This window comes from Ceratotherium simum, chromosome 3, assembly GCF_057802395.1.
Source record: "Ceratotherium simum simum isolate JZ-2026a chromosome 3, ASM5780239v1, whole genome shotgun sequence".
In the NCBI taxonomy this organism is placed as follows: domain Eukaryota; kingdom Metazoa; phylum Chordata; class Mammalia; order Perissodactyla; family Rhinocerotidae; genus Ceratotherium; species Ceratotherium simum.
This window is the reverse complement of record NC_141902.1, coordinates 65,978,663-65,997,232: the sequence shown is the minus strand read 5'-3', so window position 1 is coordinate 65,997,232 and position 18,570 is coordinate 65,978,663. Positions and strand designations below refer to the sequence as shown.

General features: G+C 37.4%; 1 protein-coding gene across 4 annotated transcripts in view; it reads right to left on the bottom strand.

Annotated features, from left to right (window-relative positions):
* NEO1 (neogenin 1) overlaps positions 1-18,570 on the bottom strand; it is a 233,387-nt gene that overhangs the window by 35,971 nt on the left and 178,846 nt on the right. For all 4 annotated transcript variants that reach the window (XM_087428672.1, XM_087428673.1, XM_087428670.1 and 1 more), the window contains exons 9-15: positions 15,922-16,076; positions 11,551-11,699; positions 11,038-11,176; positions 8,037-8,086; positions 7,320-7,467; positions 3,927-4,037; positions 2,630-2,824 (exon numbers count right to left, since the gene is read on the bottom strand). In XM_087428672.1, the coding sequence (XP_087284798.1) occupies positions 2,630-2,824; positions 3,927-4,037; positions 7,320-7,467; positions 8,037-8,086; positions 11,038-11,176; positions 11,551-11,699; positions 15,922-16,076 (947 nt within the window). The remainder of the gene's footprint in view (positions 1-2,629; positions 2,825-3,926; positions 4,038-7,319; positions 7,468-8,036; positions 8,087-11,037; positions 11,177-11,550; positions 11,700-15,921; positions 16,077-18,570) is intronic.

Sequence of the window (18,570 nt, the reverse complement as noted above, 5' to 3'; positions counted from 1 at the left end):
ATCTGGTATTATCAGTCTATTAAATTTTAGCAGTTCTAGAGGATGTGTAGTGGTATTTCATTGCATTTCTCTGATGACTAATGATGTTGAGAATCTTTTCACTTGCTTACTGCCCACTTATATATCTTCTTTGGTATGTTGTCCATCCAAACCTTTTGCCTACTTTTTTATTGGACTGTCATCTTCTTATGAGTTGTAAGAGTTTTTATATATTCTGGACTCAAATTCTTTGTTAGATATTTGAATGATGAGTATTTTCTTCTAGTCTGTGGCTCACCTTTTCATTTTATTGGTGTCTTTCCAAAAATAGAAGTTTTAAATTTTGATGAAGTCCAATTTACTAATTTTTAAATTTTACAATTTGTGCTTTTTTGCATCCTAAGAGATCCTTGACTACCCCAAAGTCATGAAGATTTTTTCTTGTTTTCTTCTAGAAGTTTTATAGTTTTAGCCCTTGCATTTAGGTCTATTTTTGTGTATAGTGTGAGATAAGGATCAAGGAAGGTTCCTTTTCTTTCTTATACAGATATCCAATTATTCCCACACCTTTTTTTTCCCCCCTGGGAAAGATTCACCCCAAGCTAACATCTGTTGCCAATCTTCCTCTCTCTTTTTTTTTTTCCTCCCTAAAGCCCCAGTACATAGTTGTATATTCTAATTGTAAGTCCTTCTAGTTCTTCTATGTGAGCCGCAGCCACAGCATGGCTAAGACGGGCTGCTGAAGTGGAACACGCCAAACTTTTTAACCACCAGGCCATCAGGGCTGGCTTTGTTCCCATACCTTTCGTTGAAAAGACTATCGTCTCTCCATGAATTCTCAGTATTTTTCAAAAATCAATTGACCACATATATATGGATCTATTTCTGAACTCTACTCTGTTCCATTGATCTATAACACCTACCTTTACATTAATACTACCACAATGTCTCTATTACCGTAGTTTTATAATAAGTCCTGAAATCAGATAGTCAGATAGTCTGGGTCTTCTAAACTTTATTCTTCTTTTTCAAAAATTTTTGCTATTCTAGTTCCTTTGATTTTTAATATAAATTTTAGAATAAGTTTATCAATTCTGTCTACTAGGACTCTACTTGGGATTGCATTGGGGAGAACTGTCATTTTAATAATACTGTCTTCCAATCCCTGAGCATGGTATCTCCATTTATTTAAGTCTTCTTTAATTTCTCTCAGAATAATTTTCTACTTTTCAGCACACAGACCTTGTACATATTTTTAAAGTTTATTCCTAAGTACTTCATATTTTTTGATGCTATTGTAAATGGTATCATTATTTTAATTCCAATTTCCAACTGCTTATTGTTAGTATATGGAATACAACTGCTTTTGTATATGGACTTTGTATCTTGTGACCTTGCTAAACTTACTTACAGTTTTAGTAGCCTTTTTATAGATTCCTCAGGATTTTCTAACCCAGTAACAATGAGCATGTATACTGCTCAGATATTGGTTTCTTAATATCATTTTCTATAAAAGAAACCAAGGTTCCTAGGAGAAATGACTCATTCAAGGGCTAAGACTAGGAAAATACCAGATGTGCCTGAAACATCTTACTGTGTCAAAAAGGAAGAAAGCGCTCAAAGAAAGACGGGAGACATCAAATGGACAGAGGAATCAGTTATAAAGAGACTCCCAGTGGCCATTCTTTCACTATGAAAGAGAAGGAAAGCTCTTCCTTATCAAAGAATGCTAATAAATGTAGAAGATATAACGGAATTAGAAAATCACCACTTGGGAAACACCAGAGTAATAACTTATTAAAGATGATAAAACTAGCAAGTGAAAGTTTGATGAGAAACAAAATATTTACACAGAGTCAAGGTATTCCCCCACAAGGTACTTATTAATTATGAAGGAAAAAAATAATAACTTCATAGTGGAGAAATGTGACAGATACCATTTTAACCAAGTGATTAAAATTAACATCACTAGCAATAGGCTCTCATGTGCCTGATATGATGCACTGACAAAAACACAATGCATTTATGCTATTCCTTTCAAAAATGCATAAGCTGAATCTATTGAGGAAATATTAGACAAGTATAAACTGAGGGACATTCTACAAAATACAAATGGTCTATACTTTTCAAAAACATCATTGTCATAAAGTCAAGAAAAAACCAAGGAACTTTTCCATATCAAAAAAAACTAATAGGACATGACAACTAAATGCAACATGTGATCCTGGACTAGAAAACAATGTTTTTCTTTTGTTATAAAGGCCACTAATGAGACAACTAGTAAAATATGAATCAAGTCTATAGATGCTGTCTCAGTGTTAATTTGCTGATTTTGATAACTGTACTGTGGTTATGTTAGAAAATGCCCTCGTTTTTAGGAAACATATTCAAGTATCAGTGAGTAGCAGGGCATCATGTCTGCAACTTACTCTCAAGCAGTTCAAGAAAAAAACATGTACATAAGGGAAGATAGAGAATGACAAAGTACATGTGGTAAAATGTTAACCTTTGGGGAATCTGGATGAAGAATATATAGGAACTCTTTGCACTATTTTTGAAAGTTTTCTATAAAAATAAAATTATTACATAAGAACAAGTTAAAAAGAAAGAAATCACATGTGCAATCACTTCCTCTACTTAGCATACATACCCAGATTTTCGATGGTGTAGTAGCGCTGTTTATAGTCCACTTTGATGGTCTGGGCATGAGGGCTGCCAATGCCATAACCAATAGCATAACCTCTGACCACAATGTTCTGATTCTCTGGAGGAGTCCAGCTTACTACGATGCTGGTGACAAGTGGGCGGACGTGAAGAGAACTAGGCACGTCAGGAACACGAGTTTCTGGGAAGGAAAGCAGAAAAGCAAGATGAGATTCACCTTCCCCTAGAATATTTCACCATCTTTGGGGAATAGTATTCAGCCTCCTGCCAAATTATTCGGGGCTAAGTTTTTTCCACTATGCCCAAGAATTCAAAGAGAATTTGTATGTATAGTGAAGTTTGGCCTATGGTTTTACTGCATTCTAAAAAAAACAAACAGCCTGAAATACAGGACATTGCAATATTAATCTGGAAGGGAAGACAAAGAGATCCAAGAACTTCTGCCCAAAGGAGAAAAACAAATTGCCTTTCAATAGTTACCACCCACTCCTACGGGTCCCACATTTGATTCCCAAACTTTACCAGGTGCAATGAAAAAGACATAAGACCAACTAATTAGAAGCCTGTTGTCAACAGGTGATCGAGTGTCAGATTACTGCAATGCTATCAGTTATTTACTCCTCTAAGTAATATGATGAGTCAGAAAATATGAAATTTTAGAACCACAAATTGATTTAAATGGTGGGAGACTAAGAGGCTTAAAACGGTGGCAATTTACAGTATCTTTCAAATACATTATTTCAAGCCATAAATTGCTATCTTAATTTAAAAATTAGTAAACCAAGAATTAGAATAAGGACCCAGGTCTTCTGTCTCCCAAGTGCAGCACCTGTCTCTGATCAAGGTACATACACACACCCATATGGAGTGACTCACTAGATAAACAGGTGAGAAAAAGGGCAAGGCGTCCAGGACTAAGGGAAAAGGGAAACTGTCACTGAAATAAAGGCATGATTTATGTGGCTCAGTCTTAAATTTTAGATCATTCATCTACTTAACAGCCTTGGTAAAAAAAAAAAAAACAAAAAAACAAGACTTTTTAAAGCACCTATATATTTTCATTTGTTCTGGTTCTGCTTAAAGAGGTGGCTCTCTAAAAGCCACTGCAAAAAACAAACAAACAAAAAAAACACTCCAGGAGACTTGCTGCATTACAGGAATGACTACAGTATCAAAGTTCACAGATTTAAGCCATATACACCCCAAATCTGTGGCTTTCCAGTTTGACTCATTTGACCAGTTAGAACCTAGCCTGTGCCAATCCTATTGATTGTTGTTCTTACCATCCAAGTCACTTTCAAAAGTTTCAGCAGACAGCCAGTCAGTAGCGGGGCCTGTACCATTGATTGTTAGAGCAGCCACTCGGAAATTATATTCAGTCCCCCGGTCAAGACCTGAGACCCAAATGACAAAGAAAGACAAGCTGAAAGAAGTGCTTTGGAAAAACAAAAGATTAACAATCTTTCATTGAAGCAAACATCTCACCCACCAACTTGGTACATGGCTACTATCTTGATAAAGTTTCAGTTAAAGTTGATCCAGAACAAGCAATACATAAATACAGCACAGAGGAGCTCCCACCGCTAAAGTAGAGGCTGAAGCCCACACAAGCCTAGAGGACAACAGAAATGAGTAAAGCTCCCAGGAGATTACAGAATTTTTTTTTAAGAGCCTGAAGGCACCTTAGAGATTATTTAATGCAATCCCTTCATTTTGTTACTAAGGAAGCTAAAGCCAAAAAGAGGCTAAGGGTAAGGAGTTATAACAAAGGAACAAAGTCAGTTGGTCTCAGAAGACACCAAAGACCAGAAAAGAATGCAAAGCTGTATCTCCTCCCAGTTACCTCTGTTCTCTGAGCCACCCCATAACCACACTAGAAAAATCTTAAACGCCAAATATGGCCTAGAAATCTATTTCTCAACAGCCTACCTGTCCACAAGTATACACAATAAGTAAAAGAGAAAAAAAGCCTCTCTATTACGCAACCTTTCATATTTAGTATCAGCTTATAAAGTACACGATTTACCCATACATTAAAGGCAACAAAGATCCACATGTAAAAGTCTGCCGTACAAAGTAGGGCAACGGTCAATAATATGGTCAGCTATTCATATATTCATGCGCCCATTTTTTCTTTTTCTTATTGTGTTAAAATACACGTAACATAAAATTTACCATCTTAACCATTTTTAAGTGTACAGTTCACATGCATACATTTTTAGGGCACTTCAACACTAGATGTTGTGATAGGTCTTGGAAGGCTTATGAAAAATTATCCTACCTCCCCATATCCAAATACTGGGATCTTTGGCCAGCAGTATAGTACAGAAACTCCAAAGAGAGAGCTACTGAGAGAGAACTTGGCCCGGATGCAGGATGAGCCCTGCCTCAGTTAATCAATCCTGTCACATGGTGTGAGAGGAGAGATGGGAGACTCCGTTCTCAGGCCCATCCTGAACGTGTCTGCCCACAAGAAAGCAAGACGCAAGACAGAAGGAGAAAAAAATGGCTGGGCTCAAGTCAGTTTACCTCCCTGTCTCTTCCCTGGATACACTGAACCAGAAAGTGCCAGCGTGGGCTGTACATGTATTTATAATTGTTAATAGACAACAATCTGGACCACTAGCAAACATGGCTCAATTGAGGTCCTAAAAGAATTCAACCAATCAGATTATCATTCCCTCCTCCTTTGGGGAGAGTTAGAATGTAAGAGAGTGAGTGAGAGAGAGAGAGTGAGTGAGAGAGAGAGAGTGCACTCGAGCACGTGCAAGGGAGAGAGATGAGTGTGTAAAGAGACTACAAGTTCCTCTACTTCGTAGTAATCTACTGAGTTCATAGACTAAAACGAAGGCACACAATTAATATTATATAGATATGGCAGAATGTGTTAAGTGCTGTTAGTGGTACAAAATGAAGAAACAATTACTGCTGGCTAAAACTTATTCATATAATGTATTGTTCAATACAGGATCTTGGTAATCCATATTGTTCTCTAATACTTACCAAGCCTCAAGTTAATGCTTCAAGAGAGCAAAGATCTCCATTTTTGCTCACTATTGTATACCCAGTGCCAGCACATGCTAATAAAAGTTCAATAATGTCTGTTAAACAAATGAATGAATCTAAATATGATTTTAAAATGCAAGAATTTTCTCGATAAAGAAAAAGCTATTTTTACCATTAAAGTGATATTTTGCTTACACATCAAATGTTTCGTCAAGAAAGTGGTCAGTTCATGGGCAAGGACTGTACTCTATTTCTCTATTATTAGCAACAAGAATAGTACCTGGTATACAGTACATGCTATTAAGTATTCAAAATAAAAGCCTTACATATGGGAAATGTTATTTATCTGCATTTGGAGTAAAATCAGAAACTGACTTTTAAAAACACCTGTGACCAGTTTTACTATAATGCTCCTTTAGTGAGATTTCTCAGCAACACCAATAGCAGCCACATCTACTCACTGCAGCTTAGAGCTGTGGGGTTCATGTGAAGAAATGAAAGGTACCCTTGGAGACAAACATTCACCTTCCCCTATTCTGAAGGAAGTCAATCCCATCTGTGAGGTGAGGAGTAAGGAAAAAAGCTTCCTGGATTACTAGAGGACAGTTTTTCACTGTCAGTAGCTCTCTCAATTTTTAGAAATTCATACCTATAACAGGGAAGACCCATATCACCTTTTGACTGCAGATCCTGGGTCTATCAAGAACCTGACTCCTGGGAGCAGAGCCAAGTGGTTATGTCAAGCTTCTCTAATCCTTTCAATGTCTACCCAGGATGGACGCAATGTCAGGAAAGTTTAGAGTTCTCCAAGGATGATGAAATTAATTCTCTAGGCTTTATAATAATGACAATACCTCCAATTCTTGTAGTTCTCTTCCTCCAGCTCTGCTAGGAAACCCCAAAAGGGTTTCTTAGGGGCATCTGCCTCTATTGTTTGTAAGCATGGTCTCAATATCCAAAGAGTGAAAGCACTTCATCTTCCTCCCACGCTTCTCCTACACAGCCAACTTGCCCTTGCTAAGCCAACTCCACTTCTCCTACTTGAGGAAGGAAGAGGGGGATACTCTGTCATCTTTAGGGGGAATGCATATTAGAGATGCATTTGGGTCCATTTTTACCAGGTAAGCCACTTGCTCTGTTGCACATAATGGGAAAACTATTCAAAAGGAGCTATCCTTGATGGAATTTTCTAAACCTTTATCATGTCCGTAGTAGTAAGAATGATGACTGCGTTGCTACAGCTATTCTCAAACGTTGTTTCAGGCCGCATATAAACAAGTGGTGTCAGTGTTACAAAAATCGTTTTGTAGACCTCTGCTACCAACCAGACTGAGTAGATTCTTTTGCTTATACAGCTTTGTTTTACCTTTTTTCAGATTTAAAAAAAGCAATATATATATTCAAAAAAGAAAATGTGGAGAATACAGAAAAACACAAGTAAGGAAATAAAACTCAAACACAATCTCACCACTGAGAGATGGCAGAACCTGTACGAGTGTTTTCCATTAGTTTTTATCAAGTCAGAAGTAGACTGAACCCTTACAAATTCTTCTGAACCATTTTTACTTTGTATAAGTCAACAGCTCAGAGCAGTCATTAGACTAGCATAATTCAGTGTCTGAGAATTATTCAAAGTCTCCTAGCTTTTGCCCACGTGCAAAGCAGCTTACCTTCAATCAGCTGAGACAGCTGTGTCCCAGTTACCAAGGTCTCAGTGACATCACTCTTTCGGGAGGCCTTTCGGTAGCGAATCTTGTAGCCAGTAACCTGCCCATTTTGTGTGGCTGGAGGAGGTGGCTGCCAGTGAATCATAATACTCTGGGAAAGACAAGATTATAGGGAAAAGGCTGAATATATCAAAAGCTTGGTCCTCACTGTTTTATGTATTATTACCCTGAATTCACTAAAGAGAAGGAACATAAAGGCAGCAAGGTGCTCAGCCAGAGTTTTATTAAGTGATTTAATAATCACTTAAAAATACTTTTTAATTTTAAAGCCATCTGACAGATGTCTGCCTCTGATTCACAATGGGCTCATCTCATAGTACTAAGTTATGATACTATGGTATCATGAACAACTTACTTCTTTCCACCTCGTTACCAAGGCTCTGGACTGTTAAGATCTAGAATGTCATGATTTACATACTAATGGCAATATATTGGCAGAAAGGCTAAAATAATTTTGGCATCAGAGAAAGGCAGTAAAGTTAAACAGAATAAACTAGAGTTGATTTCTAAGCCCAGCTTTACTGGCAAGTGTAATATCCATGTCACCTTACTTCTCTGCTTGATTATGATTGTTTTGATACAGAATCTCCCTCTCTGTAAGCCCTTCTGAGGCTTAAGAGTATACCAGTAAAAATGAACAACAATAAGATAAAGTTTTACCTTTGAATTTCTTACTTCTAAGGACAGATTCTGAGGAGCAGCACTGGGAACTAGATAGGAAAAAGAAAAAAAACCTTTCAATCACCCACATATCACCCATCACGTGACTGTTCTTGGCCAGACTTTACCCAAACGTACATCTCAAACACTGATCATGCAACCTGAAGGTCTAAACCCAGCTTCCAGTGCCCTCATGTTGATAGCAGTATGTGGATAAGGTATGGCTGTGTTTGATTCATTAAAAAAAAATGAGACACATTCATACATATGCACCCATACCCAAGTTAGGTTGTACTCTGAACTCTTCTAGACCCCAGATACATTCTGAACCTTCAATGTACTCTTCTGAATATTCTTGGTGATAGCATATCTCTATTGTGGGGAAGAGCCACAAATTTTCTGGAAACAAGTCTAATGAATATGGCAAGGGAATGAACTAGGTAATGTCATTATGAGTTCAAAATGTGATGTACATAAATCAGTGAGCTAGGCTTTCTTGTGGGGTTCCTAAACTGGTTTTCAAGGCAGTTCCCAAGTAGAGCAAAGAGATATTTAAGCAATGACAGCTTCAGTAAAGTGACCATCTGGCTTCCCAGGCCAACTATACAGTGGAACGCTCATTTAAGATGTGTGAAGTTTGGGACTGTTGGTTAAATAAATAGCTGTATAACTTTAGTTTCTCACATACTAAACAGGCGTGTCTCAAACTTTATGGTCCACATGCCCTCCAGCATCCCCCTTTATAGTAACTACAGCAAGCAAAGAAAATTTAAGTAAACCTGATTAGTTTTTTCTCTACTCACAAAATGCTGACTTTAGCTCTCCTCTCCTAATCCATCTAGGGAAACCTCTCTCTCCCGTTTTCTGACATTTGGTGACCAGGTGTATAACTAAGTGCCCACTGTGCTATAGGTTTCTGGAGGACAGAGACTATTTCTTGCTCAAAGTTGTATCTGGTGCCAATAAAGCGCATCAGGCCTCGATCCAGAGATCCAGGCACAGAAGGTCTGGAGTACGACTTAGGTACATGTGTTTTGAAAAATGTCCATGAATGGTTCCAATTATCTCTCTGTTAAGAACCTCTGACTTAGTTGCAGGGGCACCCAACACAGTTGTTTCTGTCTTCATCATCATAGCTAAGATTTGCTGCACGCTCCTACACAGCAGGTACTTAATCCTTATAACAATCACACCAAAGGATTTTCTATTATAATTATTATTCCCATTTTATAGATGAGAAAACTATAGATGAGGTTCAGAGCACTTAACAGGCCCAAAATGTTTGTTTCACCTGGGATAGGAACCAAGATGTCTTACTCCAAAGTGCTCCCTTAACCACAATGCGAAAACACATTCAGGTCTCTTGACAGGCGCTGGAGTCAGCATCCTGACCCACTTAGTGCAGTTAAAACTGGCTCAGGTGTAGACTTAAAAGCCTACATTAAACATTTTTTCCCTCAACTTTTCTCCAAACTCTTGACCAAGTGGCTTATGTAGTTAGCTAACCAAACTATAGTTTATATTTATTTCTCCCATTTCTCCTGAAAAATGTCAAGCACACAGAAAAGAGTGGCAAGAATAAAACAATGAACACCATATATTCTTTTCCTGGATCCACCAATTGTTAATATTCTGTCACATCTGCTTTACTTCTCTCACTATGTTTATACACATTATCCATCTACACATTGTTTCTGAATCATTTCAGAGAGAGGTGTGGTCATCATGATACTCCACTCCTAAATACTACAGTAGGTATTTCCTAAGAACAAGGACATTCTTCAACAGAACTATAATACAATGATCACATTCAGAAAATTTAATCTTAACACAAAAATAGTATCTAATATACCTAATAACATAGCTAATATTTAATATTGCCTAATACTATCTCTATCTAACATTAAGTAATTGTACCAATACATAGTGTCCTTTATAGCTGTTTTTACTCCCAGATCCAGGAACCGGTCAAAGATCACACATGTTTTATTTCACGTGTCTTTACTTTTCTTTAATCTAGATTCTAGAACAATTCCTCAACCTCTTTTTTTTTTCCTTTCATAAGGCTAATATTTTTTAAGAATTCAGGCCACTTTATTATTTTTTTTTTGCAGAACTTCCCTCAATTTTATGTCTAGTTGTTTCATCATGATCAGTTTCAAGTTAAACATTTTTGGCGGGGCTACAACACAGATGAAATAGGTGAAGTTATGTCTTTCTCAACGCCCCTCACATCAGGAGGCACAGGATGTCAGTCTGCTCTCTTCTTGGTTTGACCATTATTATGTTTGACCATTGACTTAAAGGAGTCAAACTATAGCTTCTAAAGCATGCATGTTTTTATACAAGGGCCATATACACATACACACATTTTTTTTAAATGATGTTTTTGTAATAAATTGGATTTAGCTCAGTTTCATGAAACAATACATATACTTACTAAGTGCAATGAACTCTGTTATTTTCTGTTCTATTTTAAAAATATTTTTTAAAAGATGCTGGTCTTGACCTACTCCAGGTCATGGGTATGTGCCTATAACTTGGCTTAGAAATTCAGTCACAGGAGAGAAATGAAACTGTCACAAATGACTGGGAATTAAAAAGATCTATTTGGCATGCAAACATGACTGCTAAGTAAAGCAAGGCTAGCCTTCCAACAGCCCTGGAATGGTCTGTGTTATGAACAAGCAAAAATATTTACTTATACAAAAGCCCCTACTAAAAACGAAAACACTGAGAAGCTATTCAGTACCAGGCACTACATGTTCTATGCTCTCTCATTAAGTCTTTACAGCAACCCAATGAAGTTGGTGTTATCTACATTTTACATGTACAGAAACATGCTCGGACATGTTAAGTGACTTGACCAAAGTCACACTACCAGAAAGGGGTAGAACTGGGATTTGAACTCAATCTTCTTGACATCAAAGCCCACAATCTTACTACTACGCCACAAGGGCCCACAAGCATGATATTTGGCTCCAGAGGAAGAAAGACTCACCATCTGACAATGTTCGAACAGCAACATCTTGTGTGGAGACTCCAGGACCATGTTTATTGTAGGCCACCACTCGGAAACTATACTCTGTATATTTTTTCAACCCATTAATGGTGTGGGAGTGACTTGAAACATCAACATCCTTGAATAAAATAAAACAATTTATATACACAACAAAAAGCCAAAAGAAATGCTGCAAAAAAAAAGAATTAACTATACAAATTCTATATTTAACACAATGCAGATTTTTATCCCTTTTATAGAATATTTAACCGTCAAAGCAGATTAATCATCAACACTGGCAATTTACTGAGAAATATTGCTTGATGTTTAGTGACCCATGCTGGTAGAAACTACAGAATAAATCTGGGTACAAAGAAATGGAATCTGTCAACTTTTCATTTCATATACATCTTTTTTTTTTCCTCAGACTTCAAGACAAGTATTGAGTTTTGTAAATATATTTCAACTCTACTATTCCAATCAATGGATTGAAAAAATGGCTTCATCTTATACCTGTTCTTTATCAGTCCCTTTTTCCATGTAGTACAATTTGTAATTCTGAATTTCCCCATTGCCAGACAATGGTGTTTCCCAGGTGACAGTGATGGAAGTAGGTGAAGTTGCATATGCTCGGATGTTAGGTGCCGGGCCGGGGAGCTGAACTACAACGAAAATTTCAAAACAGCAAGATATAAATGAAATTTACTGTACTCTTCAATAACCATTCTCAGCAATAATGTCACATTGGCCACGTTTTAAAAACAATAAAAACTAAGAAAACAATGGACTTAATTGAAGGGGTTTTAGGGTAATATATAATTAAATGCGTTTCCCTTTTTATGACTCAACACCAAAAATTATCTGTGAAGTATCTCAAATTTATTCAAAGAAAAAAAATGAACACTGCAGAATTCTTCCTGTGGTTTACAAAATCCTAGTTTTGCAGTGGAATTGCAACACATAATAGCAACCATCACAAAAAGAAAGCCTTCTTTCACTCGGTACTGGGGATACAGTGATGAAGAGTCCCTGCCTACAAAGAACTCCCAGTCTAGTGGGAAGTCAAGACATAAAAATAGTTACAAATAACGTCATAAGTGCTAAAAGAGTTGGGTAATGCTTGTAAAGAAAACAGGAAGAAGAGAGTACACAATTCTGCTTTGGGAGGGGGTGCATAGGAAAGGGAAGGATTACTGAAGACTTCTGGGGAGTAAGAAGAATGAATAGTTTCTTAGCTACCAAGAGGAAAATTATTCCAGTGAATGGGGAGGATATGTGAGAAGATAGTGTTATGTGGTTCAGGTTGAAACAGAGAATGGATGTGGGAGAGATAACGCTGAAAAGGATGACAAGAGCCAGAGAATGAAGAACCTCTAACGCCCTTCTATGGAGTTTGGATTATCTCTTGTAGGTGTTAGGTAATCGCTGAAAAATTATGAGCAGGGACATGACATGACATGATCATATCTGTGTTTAGAAAGGACGTGTGAACACATGCATGGAAGAAAAACAGTAAGGGAACAAGACTAAATAAAAGAATAATAATTTTAAGAATAGCTACCATTTACTGAATGCTTATAGTCAGTCCAGCATTAAGTGCTTTACACGTGTTTAAATTACATCTTTTTTAATCTTTGCACTAACCCAAATGAGACGAATACTATTATTCTCCCTATTTATAGATGAGGATAAGAGGTTTAGAGATGGGGAAGTTAGTGAGTGTGGGGCCAGAAGTTGAGCACTTTCTGATTCTAAAACGTGGACTCAAGAAGACCAGTTAGGAGATCACTACAACACTGTCCATAGGACCTAAGTGACTGGAAGATTCAATGATTCGTTGACTGATTGTCTAGCTCTAACTCCTACAATGGCTCATATACCTTTCTACCATATTTTTTTGTCTAATTGACAGGTTCCAGTCCCAATTTATACACAAATCCTAGGTAGCTGCCTATGCCTACACTTTGGTGGACTCTCTATATTTGAAAACAATTTCTCTGGTGCTAGTGTTTCTGTAGCAGATATCCATTAGATTTAAGGAAAGGGGAAAAAACTAACAAAATGTAAAATAAACTGGCTTTCTTAAATAACAGCAGCACAGCTTAAGATTAGTTTTGTGGGCCGGCCCGGTGGCACAAGCGGTTAAGTGCGCGCACTCCGCTGTGGCGGCCCGGGGTTCGCAGGTTCGGATCCCAGACGCACACTGACGCACTGCTTGTTAAGCCATGCTGTGGCAGCGTCCCATATAAAGTAGAGGAAGGTGGCCATGGATGTTAGCTCAGGGCCAATCTTCCTCAAGAAAACAGGGGAGGATTGGCATCAGATGTTAGCTCAGGGCTAGTCCTCCTCACAAAAAAAAAAAAAAAAAAAGATTACTTTTGCTACCAAAGTAGAGAAACCTGAATATGGTTATTCTGACAGTTGTTTGCTTTATTTAGTCATGAATCGTGTTATTCACTTAATGTTAGGAGCATATTTTGTGCAGCCTGACAGGTGGGATTTGTCACACTTCTGCTGCTATGGAAAACTTTCCTCTAACTTATCAAAGGAGAAGGAAAACAAAACAGTCCCTAAATTCCCTTGATATCACTTTCAAAATACTCATTGGCTAAACGTAGGCAAATGTGATCCTAAAAAAGGCGCTAATAAATTCTTTCATTTCAGCTGTACAGTGGCATAATAAATAGAAAAAATTTTAAGTTGGTTTGTGAAGCTAAATATGTAAAACATTTTCCAAGGGCCGACTCCAACACTTACACCTCCCCCACACGGGCTGAATATCTGCAGATAAAGTGCAAATCTCTCTCCACTAGCTGCTTCCCTTCTGCCAAAACACATTATAGTCACTCTCCATCTCTAAAACACCCTCATCAGAACCTGCTGCCCTTTCCACCTATATTATTACTTAGCTACTTTCTTATAATCAGACTCCTTGAACAAATGATTGTGCTGTTCATTTCCCTTATGATGACAGCTCATCACTCTACTGTCTATTTACTTATCTGTCTCTGGTACCAGACCGAAAGCTCCCTGTGGACAGAAGTCAAGTCTTATTCATCTTTACAGCCTGACTGCCTAGCACAGTGACAGGCACATGGTAGGCACTCAACAAATCTACTGTCCCTTACACATCTTTTCTTTTATCCCTAAATGGACAACGGTTCTTCTGGCCCAGTGGTTCTCAACAGTTTGACTCATAAGTTCTGAAATGATAGTGAAAGCCACAGGCTCTTTCCCAAGAAAACTGTGAATACGTACAGATGCACAAATATTTTCATGTATTTTTAGAAGGTTCATAGCCCCAGGATGGAACCCCTACACTGAATCAAATCCAGTGGTCTTTTCTTTTATTTTTGTCATGACTCACCTTGCATGTGCACTGTTTGATCCTATTTTGGGGATTTGGGTCATGCAGTTTCCTTGCCCGAGAATGCCTGCTCTAAGTCAAATGCTTCAAGGCGAACCTCAAGTCTCATCTTTTCTCAGAACCTGCCTTGATTTACCTAGTTTTCACAGTAATTGTTCCTTTTCTATATCCCAGTATCTCTCATGAATGATGCCTGTACATGAAAGCTAATGGAGGAAAGTTGAGCTTGAAATCTAACAGATTGTTCCTGCTCTTATCTGAACACAGCAACCGTGAAATTCAACATCCTTTCCCTGTAATGAGAACACATTCTTTCCTTAAATCAACCCCCTGATTCTCTGATGACCCTCTTGTTCTCGCCTGGGTTTGATTCCTGACTTTAAGCTCCATCACTGAAATGATCAATGACCTCCTATCTTGACTGCTCATTCTTTAAGGGGAGAATTCCTATCTTGCGCATCCCCTGCATCTCTAACACGTTGTGTAGTGCCTGGTACACACTCAATAAATGTTTGGTGCATCAGTGATCTGCTACAGCATTAGAAAGTGAAGTTCCATAACCTTCTTGACTTTACTTATTCCACCCATCAGGTAAAGTCCTTGAATGAGCTCCCTAGTTTCACTGGTAAATTCATTTAATCTGTTTTGTTCCCTGGTCAGCAGCTTCCACGAATGTACTTCACATGCTCCTCGCTGAACTAAAATCTTTGTTATTGAAAGTTTGTTAACAGAGAAAAACTAGTGCAGTTAATAGTGAAAGAAAACTGGAGAAGGCACCAAGGAAAAACAGGGGTTGTGTTAAAAGAAGGTAAAAGTGTAGAAGAAAGCCTCATGGGAAAAGCATTAATGATTTGATTGCTTCCTGTAATTTCAGGCCTATATTTTACAAACAAAACTTAAGACATACAAGGCTATTTTATAAAATAAATCAACCTGACACTCATTTCAACTGCAGAAAATCTTAAGAAATATAATTGGAAGTAACACTATTTAGCACAAAAGACCACAGTTCCAAAGTAAAGCCTTAAAGAGATTCTGTAGAGTGTGGTAAGTATAAAGTTCAGGGCAATCCAGCTGATAACAATTATTAAATACCTACTTCATGTGTAAAGCACTATAACAGACACTGAGGGAAATATAAGAATGACAAAGACTCTGTCTTTGCCATGAAATAAATGAGATATATTCATAATCATAATTTAAGGAAGAAAGTGATAATGTATCTTTGAGTTATAGAGATACAATATTAAACAGGATCAGAGGAAAGATGCCAGAAGGCATCTGAGCTAGGCCTTAAAGATCAGTATAATTTGAGTATGTATCAGCAGAATTATACTGTATTACACTATTTGCTACTGTTTGATGTGAATTAACTTTATCTCCCCTAACTAATTCATAAGGTCCTTGAAGGCGAGGAACTGTTACTTCTGCACTCCTAGGTGTGCAAGGATACACATAAGGTAGACCTTCATATAGGCTACCTACAGGTAGGGCTGACAAACAGGTGGCAGACTTACCCTCAGGCTGGGTTTCTACTCGTAGTGGAGCTGAACTCTCTCCGGAGCCATGCTTATTTTGGGCCATAACTCTGAAGACGTACACAGTCGCTGGCATTAGGTTTTGAATGGTTACCTGCATTTCTCCTGGGCGACTGGTATTCTCAACACGTTCCCTTTGGACAAAGAAGGATTTGGAAAGAAATAGCATCAATTAGGAATATTTCAAGAATGTGCAGCTTCATTTTCATTGCAATACCACACCACATCAAAACCTTAACAATTTAAGTCAAATTAACTCTGAAAAAAGGAAACTTCTGGAGGTGGAACAGTGCACAGTAGAATATGGAGATTGGCAAAGAGCAATGTCACACATGTCTGATACCTTGCTGATATCGCTGGTCATAATCACAACTTCCTTTCAGAGAACACACAGACAAGAGTCTGTGCCATTTCAAATGGGGCAGCTGGTCATCAATTTTGTAGGCTTTAGGACTCATTGTGTTTTAAGGGGTGATTCTCAGGAACACAAACAAAAGGTGATTATAAGTATGACCCAATTTTCAGAGAAAATATCAAAAAACGCTGTGTATATTTTGGAGAATAGATCTCAATAAAAAGAAAATTAGAGATCACTTTTAAAATTGGGAACGAAACATTAAAAATTTAAATGAATCCTAAAAGTAACTTAATCTATAAAACAAGCTAATCATGACACTGAATTTTACAATTTATTTCTTAAAACGAATACAGCAGTCCCCCTCAACTGCAGGAGATCCGTTCCAAGACTCCCAGCAGATGCCTGAAACCACAGATAGTACCAAACCCTATATATACTAGGTTTTTTCGTTCTACACATATACCAATGATAAAGTTTAATTTATAAAAATTAGATACAGTAAGAGATTAGCAACAATATCTAATAATAAAATAGAACAATTATAATATACTGTAATAAAATTTACTGTTGATCTTAGCAATCTCAGCATTTGACTTTTTCTTTCCTTATTAAGTCGAGAACTTTCACCTTTTCACTTAAAGGAAGCACTTTACGGCTTCTTTCCGGCATATCTGAATTAACAGCATCACTACTCTTGCACTTTGGGGCCATTATTAAGTAAAATTACCTGAATACAGGTACTGTGACATGACAGTAAATCTGATAACCAAGATGGCAACTAAGTGATTAACGGGTGGGTAGAGTATACAGTGTGGATCCACTGGCTAAAGGGATGATTCACGTCCTGAGTGGGATGGAGTGGGATGGTGCGAGATTTTATCACACTACTCATAATGGTTCACAATTAAAAACTTATGAATTGTTTCTTTCTGGAATCTTCCATTTAATATTTTCAGAACGTGGTTGATCATGGGTAACCGAAACCACAGAAAGCAAAACCGTGGATGAGGGAGGACTACTATACTCTTTTTAAATGATTTTCAAACTGATTTGAAATGTCTGACAAATCTCATCACAAACAGTACAAATGAATCTAGTGGTCTAGCGTTACGAGATGAAAATAAAAAAGCAGTTATCTAGGTTCTTTAAAAAAGGCTCCAGGCTCTATCTTGGGGGTCTGTGTGTCCACACGTGGATCCATAATTATGCTCAATCTACTGTACTTACTGTAATAAAACCCAAGATTATATTACACAAGAGTTTTCAACAAATATTGTGAAGGGATCTACTTGTTTTAGACAAACAGCTGGCCTTGAAGAACTGTCAACCACCTGAGGAAAGATCTGTATCTATCTTGAGACAGTAATAAAAGGGTCCCAAACTACTCTGTGGAAGAAATTATTTGAGTTAAAATTCTTACTTTAAAATATTGATAATTTTCTCTGAAATTATTGATTAAAATTTGTTTAGTTCTACACGACCATACACCAATTTGTCTGATTGTACGTGAACTTCTGCATTTCAGAGATTTAAGTGTTTTTCAATAGTTTCCTATAGTCCTTTAAACTACCTCTTTTAATTAAAAAACGAACAGTACCCATGCCATATTTACAGAGGTTGTTTGTCTATAACCAGGTCCACTGGAAAAGAGCACTATGGTAACAAAAAGTACTACTCAGAGATACGTGAGGTATCTACAGACATTATTTTCTCTTTAGCTAAACACCTCTAAATCACACGATTTCGTATACTTTGAGGGTTCTGACACTTGGACTGATCACAAATGACCGCTGTCTAAAAGGATGCACGGTATTTTACACTTCACCAAACTAAAAGCTCCAGGAGAGAACAAAGATTAGGTCTGTTTTGCTCACTCTGTAAATAAAAGTTTAAACAAGTTATTTCTGAGAAAGACAGTGGGAGGGGGGCACTATTTTACTTTAAACTGAAGTGAAAGAGTGTCTCATTCATGTTCACAACTACAGAAGCACTTAGCAGAGTGCTTATACACGAAGCAGCATCACAAACGTGCTGAATGAATGAAATTTGCCTTCTGATCTCGACCTCTTATATAGCAATGATATGACATATCTTTTGTTCCTTCCTATGTGAAAGGGGAAAAAATGGGAGAAATGAGTGAAGGGAACTAAAAACTTAGAACAAATTTCTACAGAAGCATTACAATAACAAAAAAATCAGTAATAGGTATGATTCTCTAAGATGAAATATACCCAGCACCTGAAGAGGCTTCTAACACTAGATAGGTCTGA